This window comes from Lissotriton helveticus, chromosome 2_1 (genome assembly GCF_964261635.1).
Source record: "Lissotriton helveticus chromosome 2_1, aLisHel1.1, whole genome shotgun sequence".
Classification (NCBI taxonomy): Eukaryota; Metazoa; Chordata; class Amphibia; order Caudata; family Salamandridae; genus Lissotriton; species Lissotriton helveticus.
This window is the reverse complement of record NC_136059.1, coordinates 285,089,002-285,116,241: the sequence shown is the minus strand read 5'-3', so window position 1 is coordinate 285,116,241 and position 27,240 is coordinate 285,089,002. Positions and strand designations below refer to the sequence as shown.

The following is a 27,240-nucleotide window of genomic DNA, read 5'->3' as shown; positions in this document are numbered from 1 at the left end:
GTTGTAGTGTCTTGCCCAGCCTGTTTACCCGCCAATGACTACACCGCACACAGAGTTTAGGATTACACGTCTTTAATCTTTGGCATATAACTGCAAACTCAACAATCTAAATAGGTTTATGGCGCCTTCACCCTGGAGCCCTGTTTGATCGTGAACAGAGGACTTTCCTTGCAGCTTGGATTACTATTGTCTCTCACAGGAGCCTTATTGGACGTACCGAGGCTGGGCTCAAAGTAGTGGTGGTGCAGGCTGGGCAGAGGCGCCCTGGCCACAGCCGTTGGCTTTGGTGCCCGTTCTCCAACTGCCTGTTTGGGGTAAGTGGATGTGCTGTTTGATGACCGCGGGATGGCTTCGGGATGCCGGTTCAGACCCCTGAAAATGCAAGCCATGCTGAGGCCTATACCTTGTAGGCCTGTCAGAGTACTACTGACAATGGTACAGAACCTCCTGCAAATAAATATAATTGAGCCTTGAGTTCATGGCCATCTTGCGGAGAGCGGGGCATGAAATCGGCGACGAGGTAGCCCACAAGACCGAATGCCTGGAGGAGAGATTTTAGTGCATCCTCTTTGTGTGACTCATTACCCGCCTCAGAACCTACTGGGCCCAGATCCCGCTGTGCCCCCTGGAATGTGCCTTGATGTTGTGCAGAAGCCCCATAGTGGCGACAAGAGGAGGGGATTGGGCCCCCGATGTACTGGCCTGAGCAGAACCCCCTGGCCCGAATTGCAGCCCACAGGTAGATTGGGCTGGTTGCTTACTGCCCCATCTTGTAGCATCATTCCTACTTGAAGCATATGGCTCCTGGTGAACAGAGGGGGATGGGGCCTGACGGCAACACCTTGGACAGTGTCTCTCAGTCGCAGCAAGAGTCACACCATGTTAGAAACTGGGTTTTTGGTTGGCAAAGGTATGCACCCGGCCCAAGCAGAAACCAAAATTCTAGTCAGGGTGAACTAGATACACACTAAAAGATTGTCTCTGGTAGCTGGGCACAGAGCTGTCTCGCTTATCTAAAGAGGCAATTTGTAAAGTATTGGTGCAACACACATACACACAGTGACACAATTACTACACCGCAATAAGACTCCCCACATCTTTATAAAAATAGATTATATTGAAAGCAAAACTGGACCAAAACTACAAAAACCCAATGTATAGAAGTGAACCTATTGAATTTTAAAGGAATAAATGCAGAAGAGCTAAAAGGTTACTTTAGGTGGCACAGGTGGCACTGGACCAGGGCAAAGTCAAAGTTCAGCCCGACCGTGATAAAACGCTGTCCGGCTACAGAACCCACTGGGCCCCAGTGAACAAAGTACCTTTCCTGGTCATAAACAGTGAGATACGTTGATCTTCTCCACGCAGTGAAGGTGATGTGTGAGTTCTGAAGACAGGGGCTGGAGTCGAGAGGCGTTGAGCAATGTGTCCCGCATTCTGCCTCGCAGTCGCATGGATGTGTCGCAGTCATGTGGATGTGTCAATCTCACAAAGCTGCTGCAGCAGAAGCGATATGCTGTCCAATGCATTGATCTCTGGAGATGCAGTGCGCCGATTTAAGTCATGCAGCGAGGTCGATGTGGTGTTCCTGCTACACTCAGACAGGAGATGTATCAAAATCCTTGTTGCAAGTATCTGGTCCACTTCCAGTGAGCCAGGCACAGGAGCCGTGGTAGAGAATATGATTTTCCTGAGTCTCAAGTGAAAGGAATCAAGCCAACAATCCCTCGGAGATCACTAGTAGGGAAGGCAGAGTCTAGCTCTCCTTCAGCAGAGTCAGTGAGTATCAGGGCACTAGAGAAAAGCAGGCCTTCCAAGTCTGCAGTACGAAGATGTGTCCTCTAAGCAGCACAGCAGTCCTTCTGACAGAGGTTCAGTTGAAGATCCAGAAGTGTCTGATTTGATGGGTCAGAGACCCAGTACTTATACCCCAAAGTGCCTTTGATGTGGGGGTGACTTCAAAGCAGCTCTCTGAAGTGCACAGGTTCCCCTTTTAGCCCAGTTCTGTTTGCCAGGCTACCTATGAAGGGGTAAATCAGCCCTTTTTGTGGGGACAGAACTGTACCTATTCGAGTGAAGTGTTGGCCCCTCCCTTCCATCATGCCCAGGCATGGCCATCAGAATGTAGATGTACATAGATTAGTTCTCAGACACGACTAGCTGTCTAGAGGGAATGCCCAAAGTCTAGTTGTCATCCACCTAAGATGAGTTTTGGAGACTGGCTGTCTGGCACACAGACCAGTAAGTGCCAAGAAATATCCAGTTTCTAAAAGTGCAATTTCTAAAACCGTAATGTTAAATCCAAATTCACTAGTAAATAGAATTTATTGAAATCATTCCAAACATATGAAACATGAAAAAACTACTTCTCTCTTATCAGGAATTACAGCTTAAAAGTGTATTAAGGAATTCCCAGTGCTAACCTTTGAGAGGAGTATGCCTCAAAGTAGTGAAAAACAAAATGAGCAGGTTATCACTACCAGGACTTACAAGTAAATTAAATATGTTAATCAGGTGTACACCAATTACACGCATGTTTAGGGACGAAGTACATATACTTTAGCACTAATTAGTAGTGGTAAAGTACTCAGTCGTACGGCCAACAAAAATGAGTTCCGAAAAATAGGAAGAGGAAGGCAAAACGTTTGGGATGACCCTGTAGAGAGGGCCATTTTCTAACACACCCCATACCAGCCGACAAACTAGACTCTAGTTTACTGGCCATCAAAAACACCAGAGAAGCTCTTTAACTCAAAATGGATATGATGGTGGCAGATATAGGTATCCTTCACAATGACCAGTGCAGGGTTGTGGACTAACGAAAAATGAACAGTTGCTGGCAGAACTTACTCCTGTGACAAGCGTCTTGAAGACTCAGATGGCTGACATGATGGATAGGGCCTGGGTGCTGGAACAAATGGTGGAGGATGTGGAGTAAAGGGCCTGCAGGAACTATAAACGAGTGGTGGGCCTCCTGGAAAGAGTGTAGGGCAACAACATGGAGGCCTACCTGGATATCTGGCTCAAGAGTGATTGTCCCCCTTTTTGCCCTAGAGTGGGTACATGGTGTCTCGGCATGCCTGCCGCCCCCTGGGGCTCCACCTCTCCCCCTGGGGCTCCACCTCGCCCCCTGGTAGGAGGTTACTTCACTTTGCAGGGTTATCCCCAAACATTTTGTTTTCACCGTCCTGTTTTCAGAACCCGTTTTTGTTGACTTGTAAAACTATATACACTTTTTCCATGCTAATCAGTGGTCAGTCAGTCAGTCATTGACACTTATAAAGCGCGCTACATACCCGTAGGGTCTCAAGGCGCTGGGGGGGGGGGGGGGGGGCGGTGCCGCTACTGCTCGAACAGCCAGGTCTTCAGCTTCTTCCTGAAGGAGAGGTGGTCTTGGGTCAGGCGCAGGTCGGTCGGGAGGGAGTTCCAGGTCTTGGCGGCCAGGTAGGAGAAGGACCTTCCTCCTGTAGTCGCTCTTCGGATGCGGGGGACGGCGGCGAGGGCGTGGTTGGCTGATCGGAGGTGGCGTTTGGGAGCGTAGAAGTTGACTCGGCTGTTGAGGTAGCTCGGGCCTTGGTCGTGTAGGGCTTTGTGTGCGTGGGTGAGGAGGCGGAAGGTGATTCTTTTGTTGACGGGGAGCCAGTGAAGGTCTTTCAGATGTCCGGAGATGTGACTGGTTCGTGGGATGTCGAGGATGAGTCTGGCTGAGGCGTTCTGGATCCGCTGGAGTCTCTTCTGGAGCTTGGCGGTGGTACCGGCGTAGAGGGCGTTGCCGTAGTCCAGTCGGCTGGTGACGAGGGCCTGGGTGACGGTCTTCCTGGTCTCGGTGGGGATCCACCAGAAGATCTTCCGTAGCATGCGTAGGATGTTGAAGCACGCCGAGGAGACGTTGTTGACTTGCCTGGTCATGGAGAGGGAGGAGTCCAGGATGACGCCCAGGTTTCGTGCATGGTCAGTCGGTTTGGGTGCGGTGCCCAGGGCGGGGGGCCACCAGGAGTCGTCCCAGGCGGAGGGTGAGGAGCCCAGGATGAGGACCTCCGTCTTGTCCGAGTTCAGTTTCAGGCGGCTGGTCGTCATCCACTCGGCTACCTCTTTCATCCCTTCGTGCAGGTTGGCTCTGGCGGCGGCGGGGTCGTTGGTCAGGGAGAGGATCAGCTGGGTGTCGTCGGCGTAGGAGATTATGCTGAGGTTGTGTTTGCGTACGATGGCCGCGAGGGGGCTCATGTAGACGTTGAAGAGGGTGGGGCTCAGGGATGATCCTTGGGGGACGCCGCAGATGACTTCGGAGGCCTCTGACTTGTACGGTGGTAGGCGGACTCTCTGTGTTCTTCCGTCGAGGAAGGAGATGATCCATTCCAGCGCCTTGTCCTGGATGCCGATGTTGCTGAGGCGCCGTACTAGGGTGCGGTGGCAGACCGTGTCGAATGCCGCGGAGAGGTCTAGGAGGATGAGGGCCGCTGTTTCTCCATTGTCCATCAGGGCTCGGATGTCATCGGTGGCGGCGATGAGGGCGGTCTCGGTGCTGTGGTTGGCTCTGAAGCCGGACTGTGAGGGGTCGAGGGATCCGTTCGTCTCGAGGAAGGCGGCCATCTGCTTGTTGACGATCTTCTCGATGACTTTGGCTGGAAACGGGAGGAGCGAGATGGGGCGGTAATTCTTGAGTTCGGAGGGGTCCGCTGTGGGTTTTTTGAGAAGAGCGCTGAGTTCGGCGTGCTTCCAGCTCTCGGGGAAGGTGGCGGTGTCGAAGGATGTGTTGATGATGTCTCGCAGGTGGGGTGCGATGACAGCGTCGGCCTTGTTGAAGACGTGGTGAGGGCAGGGGTCGGTCGGTGATCCGGAGTGGATGGAGTTCATCGTGCGGATGGTGTCTTCGGTGCTGATCGGGGTCCAGGCGTGGAGGGTGGTGGTGGGGGGTGGTTGTTCGGTCATGGTGTGCGTTGGTTGGTTGTTGAAGCTGTTGTGTATGTCGGCGATCTTGTTGTGGAAGTATGAAGCGAGGGAGTTGCAGAGGTCTTGCGATGGGGTGATGTCGTTGTTTCCTGCGCTGGGGTTGGAAAGCTCTTTCACGATGTTGAAGAGTTCCTTGCAGTTGTGTGCGTTGTTGTCCAGCCGGTCCTTGAAAGCTGTTTTCTTGGCGGCGCGGATCAGCTGGTGGTGTTTCCGGGTGGCAAGTTTGAAGGAGGTCCTGTTGTCCGGTGTCGGTTCCCTTCTCCAGACTTTCTCGAGGGCTCGGCAGTTCTTCTTGGAGCTCTTGAGTTCGTCGGTGAACCATGGGGCCTTCTTGCTGCCGGGTCTGCTAGGCGGGGTCCTCAGAGGGGCGAGCTCGTCCGCGCAGATGCTGATCCACTTCGTGAGGTTGTTGGCGGCCTGGCTGGGGTCTGCTGAGCTGGCAGGAGGGTGCTGGCTCAGGGACGTGGCGAGCTGGTCTGCTGTGATCTTGTTCCAGCTTCTGCGGGCGGTCTGTTGCTGGTGGTGGTGGGTCGTCGTTCTCTTGAAGGTGAAGTGGACACAGCTGTGGTCCGTCCATTGAAGCTCAGTGGCGTGGCTGAAGCTGACGTCTTTGCTGGAGGAGAAGACTGCGTCGAGTGTGTGTCCGGCGCGGTGGGTGGGGGTGGACACCAGTTGCTTGAGTCCCAGGTTGGCGAGGTTGTCGAGCAGGGTGCTGGAGTTGCGGTCGTTGTTGTTTTCCAGATGGAAGTTGAGGTCTCCCAGGAGGATGTAGTCAGCGGAGGGGAGGGCATGCGGGCTGACGAAGTCGGCGATGTCCTCGCTGAAATGTGTGCGTGGTCCGGGGGGTCGGTAGATCAGGGTGCCTCTGAGGGTGGTGTTCGGGTTGGTGTGGATCTGGAAATGCAGGTGTTCGGCGCTGGTCAGGGTGTTGTCGGTGCTGGTCGTGAGACGGATGGTGTTCCTGTGGATGATGGCGATGCCTCCTCCCATCTGGTTGGCGTTGCGGTCCCTGCGGACGATCTTGTAGCCTTCTGGGATGGCGATGGCGATGTCGGGAGCTGAAGAGGCGTTCATCCAGGTCTCTGTGAGGAAGGCAACGTCAGGGGCTGTGGCGTCTAGGAGGTTCCAGAGTTCTACGGCGTGTCTGTGGACGGAACGGGTGTTGAGCAGGATGCACTTGAGGTGTGTGCTGCTGGTGTTCGATTTGGCGGGTGCTGGTGTGAGGCAGGTCCGGATGCAGGCGAACTTGCAGGCGTGGCAGCTGAAAGGTCCGTGGGTGCGTCGTGGAGTGGCTTGGTGGCACTCTGGGCGTCGGCCGGTGTTGAGTGCGCTGAGGGTGGCGGCGGAGTACGTCCTGCGGGTCGGTCGGGATCGTCGAGGTCCAGGGGTCCTGGCACTGGGCGCGGTCCAGGCGCGGACGGGCGCAGACGGGCTTACCTTTGGCGCGCCTTCGGCGCACAATCGGCGCGCCCGCTGCGCGTTCGCACGGGCGCCATTTAAGGCGAAGTGCGCGGGTGGGCGGAGCAGCTGGGAGGCGGGAGCGGGGAGGGTACAGAAGAAAAAGGGGCGGGGCTAATGGCGGTGGCGGGAAGCGGGAGCGGGGAGGGGGAGCGGCGAGGTAGGCGGGCAAGCAGGAAGGAGACAGGCACAATGGAGGTCAAATACACGAGGAGAAAAACGTCACAGAGAAAAACAGGCAATAATACAGGACAAAACGGGGAAAAAACAGTGGAAACGCGATCTCGGGCACAGAAACAAAACAAGCACAATTTTCCGACAAAACGGGCAAAACCAAAGGGGAGCGCTCAAGGCAGCAGCGAGAACGGCGCTGAGGCAGAGGCAGGCACTGGGGGCACACGCAGCAGCTGGTGGCCGTGCGGCGCGGGGGTGTCCCACAGGTGGTAAAGTGTGTATGCCCTTTCCCTAAAACATGGTGCTATTAGTATATGACTAATTGATACATTTTAATTTACTTGTAAGTGTTAATAAAGTGGTACTACTTGTACCGAGGGCTGGCAAATGCTACTTGGGACCTGCTACACTTCTTGAACCACCCACTTAGTAGCCTTTTTAAACATGTCTCAGGCCTACCATTGCATCCTGTATATGCAGTTTTAAACTGCCATTTTTGCCTGCCAAAATTAACCTTTTGTAAGGCATAAACCTTTCTTTTTAATACATATGTCATCCCTAGGGTATGCCCTTAACAGCCCATGCGCTGTTTTTAAAATTATAAAGTAGTTACAAAAATGTACATTAAAAATGTATATGGAAAAGTATTTAAATATACTTTTAATATTTACATGCCCTGGTAGTAAAGAACATAAATTTGTTTTTCACCACTGAAGCCTACCTCTCCCATAGGATAATATTGGGTTACCATATTACATTTAATACGTTTTTATTCATTTTAAAACTTTTGTATAGGGCCAGGTAGACCGAGAATATCAGAACGCTTTACAACAATTGTTAGGGAATACCAATCAATAGTTGTACTTTATAACATTGTAAGAGGAATTGTCAGTCAATAAAATACAGTTCAGATTAAAGTGTCAAAAATGTAGCTAGTGTAGAGTCCTTGAGAGATACAAGAGTGGAGCAAGGTTGTAATTCCAGGGGAAGTCAGTTGTTATTTCCTGGATGGTTGAGGAGGAACTCTTTTGGCTGTCCCTTGAAGATCGTGAAATGGGGGGGGGATCTGATGTCTACCGGGAGAGAGTTCCAGATTTTGGGGACTTTGCCGGAGAAGGAGCGAGAAGGCGCTTTTTGTTTGTTTTTTGGTGGGATGAGAAGAAATGTGTTGGAGCTTCTTAGGTTTCTTGTTTGGCCTGCCTTCTTAGTAAGTTTGAATGCAAAGTAGGCTGGATTGCCAGTGTGAAGAACTTTGTGAGTGAGAAGGGCAGTTTTGAAACAACAATTTGCTTTAATTGGTAACCTCTTTAGACTGTTCAGTAAGGGGGAAGATATGTTCACATCTCTTTGCTCCTCTTACTATCCTTGCTTCTGCATTTAGGGTGGCTCTCACTGGGGCTAAGTATGCGATGTTTGCTTAAGTATTAAGATGAGGGGTTCCATGTATATATTGAAGAGTGTAGGTGAGAGGACTGAGCCTTGGGGGACGCCTCTGGTGATGGCAGAAGAATCTGAAGTTGTGTTGTTTTTTTAAATTTGTTGCAAGGAGTTGTTCAGGAATTATACGAACCACTGCATAACTGTGCCATCTGCTCTGATCAGTTGGTGCAGGGAATTCAGAAGAAACTTGTGGTTGACTGCGTCGAAGGTTGCTGATAGGTCTAGGAGGATGAGCAGGCAGCATCTATCAGTATCCAGAGGATTATGTATATTGTCTGCTATATTCAGAATAGCCGTTTCTGTGCTGCATCCCTTCCTTAAACCTGATTGGTGAGAGTCGAGTAGGTTGGTGTTGCCAATGTGTTGGTTAAGTTGGGTGAGAACTACTAAAGATAAAGCCCAATCAAAACATCTTTTTTTATCACAAAGCATCTCTTTGTTATTTTGAAGTTATTCAGATTATGACCTTGTGTTTCAAAAATGGTATATTTCCATACTATGTATAGGACCAGATTCTGCCGCAGAAGCACTGAAAGGATCGATATAGCATGGTTGGTAGAATTCCTACTTGGAAGTAGCCCAAATAAAGCACTGAAAGGATCGATATAGCATGGTTAGTAGGGTACTTAGAAGCTGCCCAAACGAAAGGATGAGTTCAGGCAGAAAACACTTATTTTAGAGTAGCAATGTGGGGGGTTTGTATAGTTGGATCATGACCTCATGTTTCAAAAATGGTATATTCCAATACTCCGGGTAGGACCAGATTCTGCCGCAGAAACACTAAAAGGATCGATATAGTTAAGTCAGGTTTGGTCTCCTGATGAACTGTAATTTAAAACCCTCTGTATTGGTAAAGTTGGATTTTAAGTCAAAATTCTGAAAATGCCACTTTTAGGAAGTTTGCATTTTCTTTTCCCAACCATTTGGTGCCGGAAGCCTGTATTCTGGGTCACATAACTAAGTGTAGCTGGCAGTTGGTCTTTGTGTGTTGCTCCTAGATGCTGAAACAAAGAGGGATGGGACATCTCTGACTTGATAAGGGGGCAGAGCTGACACCTGCCCCACTTGCCCATCCCAAATACAGTGCCTCAGCACACTTACAAAGGTTTTCATACTTGACTATTGTGCCACCAGACACGCTGGGGCCAGGGAGGAAGGAAATTCCAGACCCCTATAAAGTGGAAGAAGCTTCTAGATCCCTCACCTACAAAGTGGGTACGAGGTATACATAGTGAACCCTCAGACCCAACTCTTCAATACACATCTGGGCTTGTGGAAAACTCAGAAGAAGGACTGTTGTGTTGCTCTGCTGCAGGACTGCTACTCTGCTGCCTGAGTGAAAAGGACTGGACCTGTATCTTGAACCCAGGACCATCAAAATGACTAGTCAGCTAGCCTCCTGATCAGAGCTTCAGGGACATAAAAGGCTCCAACCACCTTGAACCCAGCTCCTTGACTCTCTGAGTCCTGCCACCCCGTCCTCCAAATGGTGCGACCAAGTCTTGGACCCTTTGAAGTGGTCCTGAAAGTGCTCCGCCAGCCCAGCTGTGGTCCCCATCGGAACTGATGCAAAGTGGCATGAAGCCCTGCAAAGTCCTGTGGCATAGCTGCCAGACTCTTTGGAATCAATTGAGAGTGCTGTAAAGCCTCTCCACACAGCTGCCAGCATCATCAGAACTAATAGATTGATGCAAAGTCCAGCCAAGCTTCACTAAACAGCTCACCAGCACTGACACAAAATGACACAGAGCCCGACAAGGGTTTGCCGCACCGCTTCATCAGAACCAATGCTGAACGACTCAAAAGGTTTCAAAGAAATGCTGTGCAGTCCGTGCACCAACGACATAAGGTACTTTGTTCAGCAGGCCTAACTTTGTCCCTGCATCTGGTCTGCACTCCATCTTGGTTGTCCTGAACTTGTGACTTTGTCCCGGTCAGCGTGACAAGATAATCACAGTTGGCGCTTTGAGCTTTTAAGCACTATTTTTTATCTAAATCTTTGAAATTGCACATCTTCGGTTCTACTAATTGGATTTTTGTTGTTTTGGTGTCAATTGATTACATTTTACTTTATTTTCTAACTTGGCGGGGGATTTGTCTTGTGTTGTGTTTTCACTTTATTACTGTTTGAAGTGCTACATAAATACTTTACACATTGCCTCTAAATAAAGCCTGACTGCTTTTGTGCGAAGATACCAAAGGGTTAACTACAGGCTATTTTGGGGTTTGCTTGTGACTCCATCCTAACAAGAATTGTGATTGATGCTTAAGTAGGGTTTGACCCCACCCCAACCAGTAGCCCAGTTTCTTACATGATCCCTCTTGGATACTACACTATCGCTGCTACCATCCTCTCTGGACAGTGCTGCTTTTCTGGACCTCAAGTTAATCTACTGCCAGCTCCTCTGATGGGCGAACATGACCTTCTGCTCCTCCGAGGCCAACTTTTCTATATTTCAGTGCCAAGCCAGTTGCTACCTTTTGCTCCTTAAGGGCATGCTCTTGCCTGTACCTCCACAGCAGCTAGACAGACTTTACCTTTATTTCTTCTGTTAAAGGCAGCCTTTTCTCCTCCCAAGGCAAGTATAATCAATTTTACTTTAGAGTACCTATCATCCGACCTGTCCCTATAGGCAAATGTGCAAGTCTTAAGCTATCATGGTGACAGTGTGCAAGATCGCATACTTTTCACTGCCTTGCAAGAATAAACAAAGATGTCCCCAGGGGTAAACCCTCATCTTGTTTATATGTGTATGGTATTTCTGTGGCATAAACCTAGCCAAAGGGCATCTACTCCTGCACTGGTGCTTTCTCAACATCATCCTCATTCTTCTCTGAGGTGATCTGTGCTTGCTGGTCTCTTCACTGGTATTGGGGGGCTTTCCAACCTTTTGGACGTATGACTCTGATTCAGATCCCTTTTCATCAAGCCAAAATCCTTCCTTACAGGTAAAAATAAAAAGCAAAATGTTGTTTCCTAATCTGGAATAAGATTTGTAATTCTCATCTTTTAAAACTGAATATTGAGTGCTGGACAAAATCCGATCCCAGTTGCTGAATACCAATGCAAGAACTGGGTTATTAATTTGATAAGCACAGTTTTGAGATTCTCTGCTCAACCTCTGCTACTATGGCAAAAGCAGCATGCTGTCCCTCTCAGAAATGCGTGTTAAGTTCAAATAGTCCCACCAAGTGTAAAATAAAGAACACAATACAAAATCCTCAAATCAATTTTGTAAAATTTAGAAAAAATTATGAGCAAAAAGACACCGATTTCATTAAAATAGGCAAAAGGGAACAACAGATTTGCTTTGTCTACATTTCAAGGCAAAAAGCTCCTAGAAAAAAGTAAAGCACCAGTGAGAGCACCAGTTTTGGTTGACCCGGGATTAGGTGTGATTTCAGGCCCACCGGGATGGAACGGAGATCAGTTGCAATAAGCGAGTCATCTCAGTCAAAATGTTTACCTTTTAACCTAGCCTTGAAATGGAAGTCAAAATCTTCCAGCAGAGCAAGGGCCAAGGTTGTGACCAATGAGCTCAAAGTAGGATATGTCATTGTCAAGGACCTGCTGAAGCCATTCGGTTTGGTGTCAAAAGCTGCAAGTGGGACAGATACTATTTCATGGCCGCCAAGGGTGCTTTTCCATTTGGGTAGATTTGCCTCCTTGTCCCGTTCCAAGGTTTTACCTTTTGGCTCTATTTTTGGGAATTTAAAATTCTCCAATAGGGCAAGGCTAGAAGTAGTGGCAGGGCTTGGGTTCACTAAGCTGGATACTTTTACTCTGAGGTTTTGCAGGATAAACCTAGGTTTTGCCTGGTTTGAATGTGACCTCCCTCTGCGAGCCTCAGCACTTTTCCTTAGCTTTTGGGAAAGTTTTCTAGATACCAGGTCTCTCTGCAGCCAGGTTTCCTAAAGGTCCTGGTCTCTGTCGTCAACAGGGTCCTCTTGGACCTATGAGTAGTTCTGCTTCCTGTGTGCCTGAATTAGAGAAACAGGAGACCAACCACTCGACTCTTGTACATTAGTTCCTGTCCCTCGTTGTCAGCCGGACTCAGGAGTCCTTGAGCGAGTCATAATTTTTTAGCAGGAGTCAAGTGTCTTCTTTCTTCCACCAAAGCGGACTTCTTCATATGGAATTTTCCAGGGATGTTAAAAAAAGGTAGGTGGTGGTTGATGTATCTGCTTTCTCCTGTGCACTAACCATTGATTGGAGAATTCAACCATCCAAACCCTAACTATTTTCTCATGATCACCCACCTTCTTTTGCAGCACTTAATTTTTGCATTGCTCCAAAATTACTCAGGAAATTTCCCATTTTATGGTGGCACAATCATTCTGCCTCGAGGCACTTCTTCCCTGATGTCCGTTGCCACTCCCCTTTTTAAATGAGCTCCAGCTACCTTAATGTCCTGATAAGCGTGGCTCAAATCCACCTGAGTGACTTACCTCACTCACCTATAGTTACCCAAAATAAGTCAGCCGGACAGTGGAGAAGAATAAACAAAGCAAGTTTATTAGGCCACAAACTCCCATATGAGAGGGCCCTATATCGACCTCACCCCTAAGAGTGTGCCGAGAAGGACTGCCTCACATCATCATGGTGATACATTATATTACAAGAAGGCAGAGTAAAACACGCCCATAATGGAAAAGTACTGGTCCACCAGGGATGTGGACAATGGTCTCATACAAGAGGCATCTGCACCTGCAATAGCAACACTTGTTATCATCTCCCAAGGACACAGAGCCAGGCCGCTACATCCCCAGCGCATGAGAACGGCCTGATAAGGAGTTTCGCTAGCAGAAGTTTCAGTTACAGTAAACCAAGAAATGCATATATGCTGACACGAGGAATTACTCCTATTCCTACGGGAGGGGGAATGAGCAAGTACAGTTTGCACGTAGAGAGAATAATCCAAAATGGTGGCACACATGCTAAGCTAAGAACACTGCAAACAATATCACACGCATAAGTGAATAACTGCATAATGAGAACATAAACGTAAATGCGTAAGTGTAAGTAATTAGTTAGACACATTCCGCTAACTCATAAGCATAATGTACGAAGGGGGGCGGGGCTTGGGATTGACGCCTATCAGACCCTCCTTTTAGCGGACTGTGGCTAACACGTTTGTTTCCATTTATTAACCAAAAGGAGGGCCTTTACAGCAAAGATCTATGGGCAGGGGAACTTAAACCATAACATCATCATGAATCAGTATTAACCAATTCGCATCAGTAAGCTCAACAGCATAGGAGACAGGGTATTGTTTCAATCGTTTCGTAGACTTCTTCAAATTGCTGGCACACATGGAGCAACAGGGAGGAAGGCAATAAACGCAGAGGCAGCATGACAGTAGAAAACCTACAACACCTATAATGACCATGAATATTTTCCAACCCCAGGAAGAGAAAAGACCCCACAACCATGTCTGTAAGGACCAGGTACCATTATCTTGATGAAGTTCAGCAGCCAACCTATGAAGTTTCTGCACAGCCAAGTTAACAGTCGGGGCGGAGTCAGGAATATATACGCAGCAAGACGTCCCGATGACGCGGCAAGCTCCACCCCTATCTGCCAGGATGACGTCAAGAACCATTCTATTCTGAATCGTAAATAATCTCATAGCCTGCATCTCTAGTGACATGTTAGCTGCAATATCAGCTTCAGTGTTCACTACCTTTTCCATAACCCGTGAAAGACGTCTAATGGATCTACTATTAAAAATAGGGCCCCAGAATGGCAACAGACCTTTAGAAAAGTCGTTAAACTGCTGCCCAGCGGTGTCTGTCTGATCGACGTCATCAACTTGAAGATCCCTCCTTTTTCGCTGTCCTTGCCCCGCGTCAAACCTCCTATGTGTCTTGTGATAATCTGAAGGTGCTACATAAACAGGAGGGAGTAAATACGCCAGGTAACATGTCCCACCCCAACCCTCAGGCAACCACAGGTACCCGTTATCACCACACACAAAGTAGACATTAGGGGGAGTGACAAGCGAGGGGCTAAGGGTCAACCTAATCGAGGTGGTCACATTACAAACACTATCACCCACCTTTATCGGACCTCTACCCTGTATACAGAAATAAGGTGAGGGTCCCACTACTGCTAGGGGCACTAAAGAATGACCACTACTGTTTGTAGCAGGAGGGCGTCGATATGCTAGAGAAGAGTTTAACTGTAGAAAACTCTCTCGTACCTGATCAGTGTCATTAGGTATCAGAAACTTGTCCAACTTTTTCGAGCAAGTCTCTAAGAATGTTTGGTCAAAACGTCCATCGGTAAATAATCGCCCAAGGGATGAGGGAGGCAAAGGGCGAACCCGCATCGTCAGTGTAGACCTACTGCCAGGGAGTCGTGGGGTGAGAGAGTCCGGCTGCTGAAAAAACTTCACCCTGCTTATCAAGGTATACCAGCCAACGCAGCTATTCACAGGGGTCAATTGCAGTGCCAATAACCTGTCCTTCTTATACGCTGCAGAAGGGAGCAACCCACATACCCAGCAATCTGTCACATTGTATACTGCGTGTGCATGATGTAACGTTTTTATGAAGACATTATCACGGTAACCTTTTCTCATGCATTGTTCACCATAATCGACAGTAACCATATTATGTTCTGGTAAGGGAGAAGGGGTAGGGACCATTTTGTGGACTGGGTAAGCTTTGTCTAGAAAAACCAGTATTCCAAGCATGATCAAAAAGACCATAATGAGCACTACAATAACCACAATTTTACTTTTTCGTGATAGGGCACGCCATGGTGAATCTGGTTCCGGTCTGCGGGGAGCAGCAAAAGGCTGTTCCTCATCGGGTATTGGACGACCAAAAGGGTACATTTCTGCTAAAGAACGGGGCAAGGGATATCCTAAAAGTTCAAAAACTAAGGACACTACTAAAAAGTTCAGACACTCCAAAACCGGCCAGAGGGGTTCTTCACCCTTCGATGGGCTGTTCTCCCTATGTCCGTTAAAGCCTCATAGGCAGGCTTTCAGCTTCACAAACCCTATTCCCTCGACGGAGCCACACAACTGTAGTGACTCAGGAGCACTAAACTTGGGCCCACGTTTGACTCTAATGTTCCATCCAACAATGTCTCAGAAGTGCACCAGGGCTCCTTTCAGCAGTCCATCCCTATTGCTGCATTAACCTATCGACTATAGTCCACTCCTATCCCTATCTCAGCCCTTCTTCCAGTGCTCAATGCATTTGCCTCTCTTTCCTGGGCCGCAAGTTATAGCGAGTGCTCCCTCGCACTTCGTGGTCTGAAAACAGAATTGGTTGGTCGTTCGAACAAGAGGTGGCTTCGGTCACCGGAGCACCGTGACCAATAGAAGCCTTGCTACTCCTACTCAGGTCTGGCTTCCGTGCTTTGTCGTCGTGCTCCTCCCCAATCAACACAGCATCAGAGAAAGGGAGATACTTAGGCAACGATTCTGTTTCGTGATCTGCAATGCCACCTCTTACCCAGGCATCATAGGGTAAAGGCAGTGGAACCTTTTTCACATGAGAGGCATGCGTCCACGCCTTACGACCGTCCACTCGAAGTGCGGTGCGGGTGGTGAGCAGCACCAACCTCGGCTCAGACCACCTGGGCTCCAAGCAGGACTTCCGCTGGTACTTCTTAACGACGACCCAGTCCCCTGGGTTGATGCCGTGACCGGGCCCCTCAGGCAGCGGCTTCAGTGTGTCTGCTACCTGCTGGTGAACAGAATGGAGATCTTTAGTCAAGGCATACAAGTAGTCTGTCAACATAGGATATTCTATCTCTGAGAAACATTTGGGTCTGGGAACTCCCCACACATTTGCTGGCCTGCCGAATACAACTTCATGGGGGGAAACACCTGTCTTGGAATTTACTGTAACTCGTGTGGAGAGTAGAGCAAGGGGAAGAGCGTCTGGCCACCGCAACCCAGTACTTTCCTGTATCTTGGCCATTTTCAGTTTCAACGTACCATTAAATCTTTCAACTAAACCCGCCGCCTGTGGGTGTAAGGCTGCGTGGAATTTTTGAGAGATTTGTAATCCCTTACATATATTTTTCATCAGTTCTGCATTGAAGGATGTACCGTTATCACTCCAGATCACCCTAGGTAACCCGAACCTGCTGAAATATTCCTTGATCAACATTTTAGCTGTCGACATGGCTGTACAGTCTTTTGTTGGAAAGGCCTCCACCCACCTACTGAATGCGCACACCACCACAAGTACATATTTGAGATTGTTCACTCTTTCCATTTCAATGTAATCCATCTGTATTACTTCAAAGGGGTATGTTGGGGGTGCAAAGTTACCCACAGGGACAGGTGTTCCCTTCCCAGGATTGTGTCTTAGACAAATCATGCACTGTTGTACCATGCGTGTGGCCACCCTGGAAATGTTCTTATTACTCCATACGGGATCTAATAATTTACATATTCCTTTAGCACTTATGTGAGCTGGTCCATGGGCCATCGTCACCACTGGAAGGACATATGCATTTGGGAGCAACCATCGTCTTTTGTCAGTCACATCCGTCCAACACTCATCCGAGTCCAGCTGTCCCTTTCCATTCTTCCTGTCCCTCAGCTCCTCCTCAGTCACTTTCTCCTGTATGTTTCGCACACTCTGTACAGTATCAGAAAACATATTAATGTCTGGTACACATCTAGCCGGTCCAGCCACAAACATTCGCGGGAGTCTGTTCCTGGCAGTTTCTTTGGCTGTCTGATCTGCAAACGCGTTTCCCTGTCCCACATCATCAACCACTGCTTTGTGTGCGCTACACTTTATGACTGCCAGCCTTCTGGGAAGCGTTAGAGCCGTCAACAAGCGCAATATCAATGGGCCGTGTTGAATGCGTTGTCCGTGTGATGTCAAAAATCCCCTCTCTGCCCACAGTCTTCCATAGCTATGAGCCACGCCAAAGGCGTATTGGCTGTCAGTATAAATGTTCACATCCAATCCTTCACTCAGTTCACATGCACGCATCAACGCTATTATCTCTGCGGCCTGAGCTGAGTTATACGGGACTCTAGAAGTCTCCACCACTGTGTGTAATGTTGTCACTGCATATGCTGCTGTTGTGGTGCCGTCCGCTAATTTAAAACAGGACCCATCAACATATAACTCTCCGTCAGCGTTATCTAGGGGTTTGTCCGTCAAATCTACTCTCCCTTTTGTTTCCTCCTCCGTTCGGAACAGGCAGTCATGTACTTCACCAGTTTCCTCATCCGAAGGGAGGGGCAACAGTGTTGCTGGATTCAGGGTAGCACATCTTTTTATCGTCACATGTGGGGCAAATAATGTCATCTCATATCCTGTCAGACGAGCACTAGTTAAATGCTGCGTCTGTGTTCTGTTTAGTAAAATGTCCACTGCATGTGGTACCATTACCGTAAGAGCTGAACCCAGTACGAGCCCTGCCGACTGTCTTATCGAGACTGCAGCAGCCGCTGTAGCCCTTAGACAGCTCGGAAGCGCTCTTGCCACATTGTCGAGCATTGCAGAGAAGTAAGCACACGGTCTCTGTTTCCCTCCAAAATCTTGTGTTAAAACAGACAACGCGCAACCTTCCGCCTCGTGCACATAGAGTACAAAAGGCTTCTGGTAATTGGGTGTTCCCAAAACGGGTGCAGAACATAAAGCAGTCTTCAACAACTCAAACGCTTCTTGGCATGCAGGTGTCCAAGGTAGGGGTTCACACACTTCTTTCGTGGTCAGATACAGCAGGGGTTTCGTTAGTAAAGCATAATTAGGTATCCACTGACGACAGTACGATGTTATTCCCAAGAATGCGCGCACCTCTCGCTGTGTGTTAGGGACTGTCATGTTAGTTATTGCCCTGATGCGCTCTGGTGTCAGCCTTCTCCCGTCCTTCGATAGGAGGTGACCGAGATAAGTAACCTCCTGTCGACAATATTGGAATTTAGGGAGAGACACCTTGTGTCCCTTCTGAGCCAAATGGTATAACAATTTAACTGTCGACTCACGGCATCCCTCCTCATTGTCGGAGGCGATGAGAATATCGTCCACATATTGCAACAAGACATTGCCCTGTGGGAGCTCCAAATCATCTAACTGTGCTTTTAATGCTTGACTGTAAATACTGGGACTTTCTGTATAACCTTGAGGAATTCTCGTAAATCTAAAACTGCGTCCGGCCAATGAGAATCCGAAGAGGTACCTGCTATCTGGGTGTACGGGTATACTGAAGAACGCATTCTTAAGGTCCAATACTGAAAAATATTTTGCTGACGGAGGTATCATAGTCAAAATGGTAGTAATGTCAGAAACCACTGGGTACTGGGGCTCAACCACCTTATTAACATGGCGTAAATCAATCACAAAACGATAGACATCAGGTGTATTCTCACCCTCGGCACCTGAGGACCTTTTCAGTATCGGAAGTATCGGGCTATTACAAATGTTAGAGTCTGTCTCCTCGACCACCCCTGATCCGATCAAATCCTGTATAATCTGCAACAGAGCCCTCTCTCCATCTCTAGAAATCTTATATTGAGGTATGCGAGGCAGCTTTGCTCCCACCTTAACATTTATGGACACCGGTGCAATGTCCATCTTACCCACATCAGTATCGCTACAGGCCCACAAGCTCGAAGGGACATCCCTGAATTAAACTGGGAGGGGTTCATCCTTTGAAAAACATTGCTGCGCACGCGCGACTGAAGGACCCATTGTAAGGTACACACCATCCGGAGAGCAGTAAATCGTAGCATGCAATCTTTTTAGCAGATCCAAACCCAGCAAATTCTCACCACAATTCGAAGTCAAAAGAAAAGGGGAGTCAACAGTAAAGGGGCCAATCGTAAGTGTCAATGGCTTAGAGATGGGGCTAATCACCGGGGTACCAGAAAACCCCACTGAAACATTAGTCTTGCCAGACAGAGCTGCCCCTGGAACCTGAGAACGTGCTACAGAACTTTTCGTAGCACCTGTATCCAATAAAAATTTCTGATGGGATCCCGACAAGTCTGCCGTTACATAAGGCCCACGTTGATCAACATCCACAGAAACAGGTCCCTCACTCTGCCCTACGCTGTCCTAGTTATAGGAAAATCCTGTGAAATCATCCTCGGCGTACGCATCGTTGTAGAACTGTCTATCCCTGCCATCATCGCCCTCCCTCTGGGAATGCGGTCTATCCCTTCCTCCGTCAAAATAATTTCCTCCAGGTCTCCTACCCTCCTCGGACTGCCTATTGTCTCTAGGCGCTTCTCCCCGACCTCGCCCCCTACCAGGTCCAGCCTGGGACCGCAGTAGTGGACAATCCTTCCACCAGTGCCCTTCCTGTTTGCAGTTAGCGCACTGGTTGGGTCCCAAACGCTCTCTTCTCTCTCCTCTCCCGAAACTACTTCCTCGACCACCTGACGCGGGCGGGGCTCCCCGTCCTCTGCCCTTCGCTACTTGCTGCAACAAAACCTTCGTCTTCAAATCTTTCGCCTTCTTTTCCTGCCTGTCTTTATTCTCATTCTCTCTATGTTCATAATACTGGGCCATGCTTAAGATGCCTGAGGGGGTAGATGTTGTCCATGTACTTTCAGACGCTTGCAGTCGGGCCGATATTTCTGGCAGTAAATTCGTAACAAATCTATTGACAAAGAGACGCAGCCCACCATCTTGAGAGATATCCTGCCCGCTAAAATCCATAAACGTTTCCTCAAAGCGAGTGAAGAAATCTGAAACTGCCTCATCCTTTTTTTGTTTGCAAGCCGTTAACTTATCCCAATCTACCTTTTTAGGAGGAATGAGTGAATGCATATATTTAATTATGCGCCCGGGTAATGCTAGTATCTCAGGTTTCGGTTTTTCGCCTGGCTTACGTTCCTTATCCCAATCTGTAAATTCTGCCCAAGTCCCGCCTAACTCCTCTCTATGTTCCGAACCCTTCACCTGTCTCCACACATCCACGGGAACCAATAATCCGAAAAACAGTTCAATATCTGCTAACGTCATTACTGTTGAGGATGCTGTCTCTGTTAATTCCTTGTAATAAGCCGTTGGGTTTTTTCTAGAGTCGGGTAACTGCGCCTTCAGAGCTAATACCTCGCTCCTTTTCCAGGGCGTATACACCCATTGTTCTTGAAAATGAGCATCTACACGTGGTCTGGTTACTGCCAAGGTGGTCGGGTCTATTATTTCAGATACCTCAGGGTGAAATATAGGGTGTACCTCACGCATTGGATGTATCCCCGGGAAGTGAGTCTCACCTGTTACCGTTAGCTCATTCCTGTATTCCAACAAATACCTCAGACTACGGAGCACTTCTCCCGCACCAGTATTAGCCCTGTAAGCATGAGCCTTAATATCGCGAAGAATCGCCGGCGCCTCACCGCCATATCCCTGCTCCCATAACGCTATTAGGGTCGTTGACATGTGCCACAAAGCGTGTTGCTGCATTAAAGGCTCATAATCCTTCATAGTAGACCAAATATCTTCTAATGAATAAATGTTATTCCTGGCCCATTGACAAGCTTGATTAGCTACCATTGTTTTCTCGTCTAGGGGTATAGTACCGCGTGTTAGTAACTTCCGTACCTGATGGAGTAGACCTCCCTCCGCTCCTCTAGCAGGTGTTCGCAACGTGCTCTGAGGGGTGGCGCTGGCAGAAACAGTGGGGATAGCAGGGCCAGCAGAGAGCACCGGGGATAGCACAGCAGACGCAGGGCTCGCCGCCGAGAAAGGGAGTAAGGGTGCCGTGGTAGAAGGGGAAGTAGGTCCCCCTGCAGAGGAAGCAGGTGTACCGGACAAGGGAGGGGCACCGACTTGGGGAACTGAAACCACCGCCTGTGGGGCGGAATCTCCGAGCACGGGGTACAGTGACTGTGGAGCATATGGGGGAGGAGGTCGGGCGCTCAAAATATCTTCCATCTCGTCTACGTCCTCTTCCTTTACCACATAGCACTTATTTTCCAACAACCGAAAACGCCTATCTGCGCGCTCAATCCGCAGTTCATTCTCTTTCTTAGTGTGTTCTCTCGCCTTTTGCGCCATAGTCTGTGCCGATCTTTTCTGAGCAACCTTCTCTTCCCTTATCTGCCGTTCCCGTACCTCCTTCTGCCACATTCGCAAAGAATCAAACATACTCTGGCGGCTGCGCCTAGCAAATAATTTGTCTTGTAAATAGTCTAATTTTTCTGCATCGAGAGAAGACCCAATAGGGGCCACTGCAAATCCACATTATCCATTGTATACTTATGCCATAAAGAGGAAAACAAAATAGGAGGCAAGCCGTGTTTAACGTACATGTCGAAATTTGGAGAACCTTCCTGAGGGGCAGGTTGGCTCTTAGCCAATCTCACATCTGAAACCTCATCGCAACACCCGAAACACCGCAATTTACTAAAGCACGGCATTTTGTAATCCTACAACACACAACAACACAAGAAAAATTCACAATATCATATGCATATATTTAATCAAACAGAATCCGTACTAAAACACGTGTTACAAAAATGGGACAAGGCCCGTCGACCAAGTCCTGGGAAACCTGGACACTACCGCAGACTGAACAGCCTACACTCGCTGTTCCGAGACTGGGAAACCAATCCGTTTCCCGGGCAGCACTACAAATCGGCAGGTGCCACACCACGCGGGACCCGACACTCTCCCGTAAATCACCACATTAGGTGTTTGGGCGAGCCCAAAATCCTCGCGCAGCAAGCCGCTCACCAACCCGCAGTACTTATCCAGTCGGAATTTTCACAAACCCTCGTTCCCCAATCTCCATCAAGTCTGTCAGAGCGCTATCCACGCCCTGAGTTTCCCGGAGCACACTAGCCCCAGAAGCACACCGGCTCCTCCAATCACCAGAGACACACCGGTCTCACGGAGCACTCCGGCCCCTCAATCACCAGTCGGACCACTTACCTTCCGTGTGCGGTCCCGACCTCTACCGTTCTCCACTTCCGGCTGGCTGGACCAACACGGTCAGCTCCAAGGTTCCGCCTTCCGGACTCCGGCGTAGGATCACGGACCGAGACCTCCTCCAATCAGCAGGGTGGGGCAGCGCTGCGAGAACCAAGCTCGGCATCAAAGTGGGTACCCGGACCCACCGTGCCGACCAGGGGGTCTCCGGCCTTCTGCTACCCACTTACGGGTGAGAAAGATCCTAATCGCGGAGTACCTGTTCGGGCGCCATCTGATAAGCGTGGCTCAAATCCACCTGAGTGACTTACCTCACTCACCTATAGTTACCCAAAATAAGTCAGCCGGACAGTGGAGAAGAATAAACAAAGCAAGTTTATTAGGCCACAAACTCCCATATGAGAGGGCCCTATATCGACCTCACCCCTAAGAGTGTGCCGAGAAGGACTGCCTCACATCATCATGGTGATACATTATATTACAAGAAGGCAGAGTAAAACACGCCCATAATGGAAAAGTACTGGTCCACCAGGGATGTGGACAATGGTCTCATACAAGAGGCATCTGCACCTGCAATAGCAACACTTGTTATCATCTCCCAAGGACACAGAGCCAGGCCGCTACATCCCCAGCGCATGAGAACGGCCTGATAAGGAGTTTCGCTAGCAGGAGACCAGCAAAAATGAATTCCAGAAAAAGATTAAAAAATCTGGGGTGACCATGCAGAAAAATCTAATTAGCTCCAAGAAGATAATGGAATAGGTATTGTGAGTAAAACTTAATGGGCCAGACACAGAACCTTGAGCTACAGCAAGAATAGGCTGGTTATATGGCCAATAAATACAGCTTCACTTTAAGAATAAACGTGACGCAAACTGCATCAGCCTATCAGAGGATGGCTCAGGGGAGGAACACTCACCTCTGACAAATGTGATATCCTTCCATTCTTGCAAGGTGGGTAAAATGCATTAGGCAATAATTGTTTTGCACTACTCGGAAACAACGGAATTATGGCATCAGGTATAGTATAAAATGACACTATTAATATTCGTCTCTATTAAACTCTATTTCAACATGCCGTTGTCCTAAATGAACTGTATTCAGGTGTCCTACATGCAGATACTGATAAAGCACCATTCAAAACTCCAACGTCAGAAATTGGTCTGCAGTTTAGTGACCACATGGCTGTCCAGGTGCAATGCAAATCTGTTGTAAGAATGCTAAGCCAAGCATTACTAAGAGGCTGGAGATGCATTCTCCTCTACGGGGTGCATCTACTGCGGCACATGCTGTTTCATCTACTTATGTAAAAAAAAATAGAAATCCATGCTAGTGAATAATTATTGAATGTGCCTCTGTTTTGCAGCGAGTCCGCCTTTGAGATCATGTCTCCCTATATGATGTTGCTCAGTCTACGGAAGAAGAAAAGCTAGGTTGACGTACAACCCCTGGAGTGACGCAAAAGGAGAAACCAAAAAGAAAGGACTAAATGTGCGTGAACAAGCAGGACTTGTTGTTCGAAACTGAGAAGAATCGTCGAATTTATAGTTCACCATTGTTATTTCTTTATTTTTATAATGCAAGAAAGATGTGGCTGTGTAAAGCAATGGACCATAATTTGCCAAAGGGTTTACAGTGCATACAGCAGTGCAGATGGACTTCATCATGGGGTGCTCTGGAAGCTTCTGGAACCCGTGATACTCGAAGGTTGAAAAGTGGCCGATGGCGAGCTGCTTTGGAGATGACTGAGCTTTTATTCTACTGGCTTGCACACACAACATGACATGAGCGCAACTAGAATGAATGATCTTTGAATAAATCAGAGTCGAGGGTAGTCGGTCACATGGTGAGTATTACACTCATTTGACGTGACAGAGTACTGTGGCTTGAGCTAATGTGTCATTCTAAGGCTTTGAAGATTGTGAAATGAGCCAGTTTAGGGTTTATATCCCTACTTTTTATAAATTGATACAGTGTGCATGCCTTTGAACTGTGGGGCAGTGGCTAACATTCTCCTTCGTGTAGGTGTTAACGTGTTAAGCGCTTTGTCATACCATGATGATTGACAGACACTACTGTGGTAAGCCATTAAGTACACTAGAACGATAAACAACATGCAAGTGCAGTGCCTAATGTTGACATAAAGTAGGCAGGCATTTTGATAATATAAAATGTTCAGAGACCTATCCAAATTGGGAATCACATACTGTAATCACATACTGTAATTTTTTTAATGCCGCATCACACGCCAAGCTGACTGCAATCCCACACATGCTAAGTTGTAAAACTCATTTGCCAAGATCACTTGGAAGAGTTTAGAAAACTTTTCCCTAGCCAAAGGAACTAATCAACCAGCCACCAGGAGCAATTAAAGCAGTATCTAAGCTAGCTGTTCAATAGTGGGGTATCTCATTACCATAAAGTCTTCCACAGTTATTTACGTTTGTTGTGGTAAAATGAGCAAAAGAAAATAGAAGGACTAGCTAGAGTGAAATAAGACCATTCTGCAGAACCACATGGATGTAAAATGGCCGAGCTACAAAGCATCTTCATTAATTGACGCTGCGTTGCCATTGGCTCGCCCAGATGGTGCGGTTTTACCTGCATGCATGATTAGAAAAAATATGTGCTGCCCTTGAATGCCCAATTGCTAAACGAACCCATTTTTTTTCTGTAAATAGCTGGTTAGTGATTCTTGTTTTAGATCAACCAATGTATTTATAGCTATCAGTTTATGATGGGAACAACCATGTTGCCTTATTGTCCACTAAGTGGTTCCAACTTGTGGACAAAAGGATGGAAGTTTTTATTTTAGAATAGTCAGCACAATCCTCTTGACCTGGGAGTATATTAAACACTTGTAAACAACTTTAAAAAGTTTAGCTCGCCTTCCTTCACACCTCAACGCCGTCTTAGGGTTACAGCAGATGTGGCTGTGTTGAGATATGGATGAAGAAATAAGCCATTTGTGTCCTTTTTTCCTTCTGCCCTAGTGCTTCCATTTGTAGTCATCAAGACTTATAATGCTTATTTACAAATGTTTCTTCATGCAGAAGTTAGAATTGGGTATGGGAAAGGCTTTTGAGAGAAAAAATAACGGATTTATAGAATTATTATGAGGATTTATCTTGCCAGCCCATGAATTATCCTTCCCTTTGGAACCCTTTCTGCATGGGCAGGTTTTCTACATGGTAACTGGTGGGTGCGTGCGATCGGGCTATTGAGCACTTCTATGGCAGTGTCTAGGGCAAATGTGATGAACACCAAAAAGCCTGAACTTTGTTAGTATTCAAAGGAGACCTGATGCAATAAGTTTGCGGAAGTGCCCCAAATATCCTACTGTTTTTTCATGTGTTTTAAGAGAAGGAAGTTAATCGTTTGAAGCACACTTTGTCTTGTGAAGCAAGTTGGGGAGTGTTGTAATGCTAATATTTATTCCAATGGGACTCAACAGATTTAAAAAAAAACAGATTAGGTGTGATCGGCAAATGCCAGGGAAACAAAAAGAAGCAGTTTTCCTAGGAGTAAAACTGGTGGGAGGAATCCCCAAATATGAGGATATATAGCTTATGCCTGCTTGAACATCCACATTTTTGTGCTTCTGGCCAAATGAACTCACCTCTCTTGTTTGAAGAGTAAATTGTAATATATAAAAGACTCGCTGTCTTCCAGGTCATTTTACCACTGTTAGTAAGGTCTTATCGCCATATATAGTCCGTAAAAGGGAATTTATCAGTGACCAATATTAGGCAACAGCCTTTGTCACAAACCTATTATGACAGATGGTACACTGTCACATTGTGGGGCTGTTGGTTGTACAGATTGAGCACAAAACAAAATTTGGAATGGACACTGCCCAAAAATAGTCTAATGGGACATTGTCAGCCTCCATACTCAATGAGGCATGGAGCACTTCCTGAATCCTGCATATGGTTCATGGGTTAAGTGGTCATTGGGTAGGCGGCGTGGTCATAGCCATCATAGAAGGCTGATGGGGCGTATGGTCCAGAATGTCAATGGTTTCTAGTATGAAGTCACCTTGATAGGTATTTAAAAACACACATGGAAGGGGTGATTCTTTAGCATGTTATTGATTCATGGTATGAACAAGTTGTGAGGTGGTCCTTTAAAGAAGAGGAGTTTTGTCTAATTTAAGCTCTCTGACTAGAATCATTATCCATCATTGTAGCTGGAGCTCCCATCTTCATTAAAACTATGCAAAATTACAAGGTTTTTTTCGTGAAGTTGACTGACTTCCTAGCAGAGCAAGTAGGAAGCAAGTTTTGCCATAAATTCAGTGATTCGCAGATCTTTGCACAAGTATGTAAAACGAACCACAGGGAACGGAGCCCGATTAAATGTTAATATTTCCAGTTTGTGATTAAATTATTTGTGAAGAGCTGTGTTCACATTTATTCAATTAATGTATGGTATGACCATTTCATAGTAAGTTGGCATTATTAATACTGTGTTACTAAAGAGCAGTTATGCAGCCGTTTAACAAATTTACACAATTTTTTCATTGTTTAATTATTCTGACCATGTATATACATTACAATATTTAGAATTATGGCTTCACTGTTGCTATTTGTGAGTTATTTTTCATTTCTAGAAGTCATAATTATGAAGATGAATGTTCTGTTCAATAAAAGTGCATTAAATAAATTAAATGAAAGTACTGTCCAATTTCTGTCCTACAATCGTTTTCATTTTTCCAGTAAACGTTAGTTAAAGTTGCTTAAATTACAGTTTCTTTAGTTGAAGTCTAAATTTGTATATATTTTTTTTAATTATAACGCAGTTAAATCCTTTCTACCGTATACTCCTGTAGACTGGGCATAGGAGTAGTGTTGTCCATCGAGATTTCTTTTACCAAGCTACTGTTCTAGTTCTGCAAGAAAAACAGTTTGCTTCAACAAATTGTTCAGAGTGTTCCTGAATCTCGGCTGCCCGCCTGATCTTGGTGTCTCAGCTGTATCCCGGTTAGTCCCTAGCGGTTTCTGCCTGCCCTGCTTTAGACCACTCCAGCGGATTGACCCATCGCATAACCTGCTCTCTTGGTACACTGCTCAGAGCTTAGTGTCAATTTGACCTGGGTCTGTGAGGGACCCACGCCATAACACAGCAGCCCGAACAGTAACAAACTGCAACAAAACCCTACTTTTCCATCAATAGCACATCTTGAGATGCAGAGGCTGCCTTTCTACTGATTTTAGAACCTGTTGAAGCAGGGCACTGCCCAAGTCTTACAGTCCTTACAGAGTATTCAGCAAATCCACAGATGTAAACACCCCCGCATACGCTGCTCAAGAACACTGGGCAGAGAGCCAGACTTCAATGGCAAACCGC

At 47.4% G+C, this 27,240-nt stretch overlaps 1 protein-coding gene across 1 annotated transcript in view; it reads left to right on the top strand.

The window, feature by feature from the left end:
* The window catches only part of CCDC68 (coiled-coil domain containing 68), a 219,396-nt gene extending 192,819 nt beyond the window's left edge, over positions 1 to 26,577 (top strand). Inside the window, exon 11 of the mRNA XM_078674823.1 lies at positions 23,258 to 26,577. Coding sequence (XP_078530949.1) covers positions 23,258 to 23,324 — 67 coding nt within the window. The 3' untranslated portion in view covers positions 23,325 to 26,577. The remainder of the gene's footprint in view (positions 1 to 23,257) is intronic.
* The last annotated feature ends 663 nt before the right edge of the window (positions 26,578 to 27,240 follow it).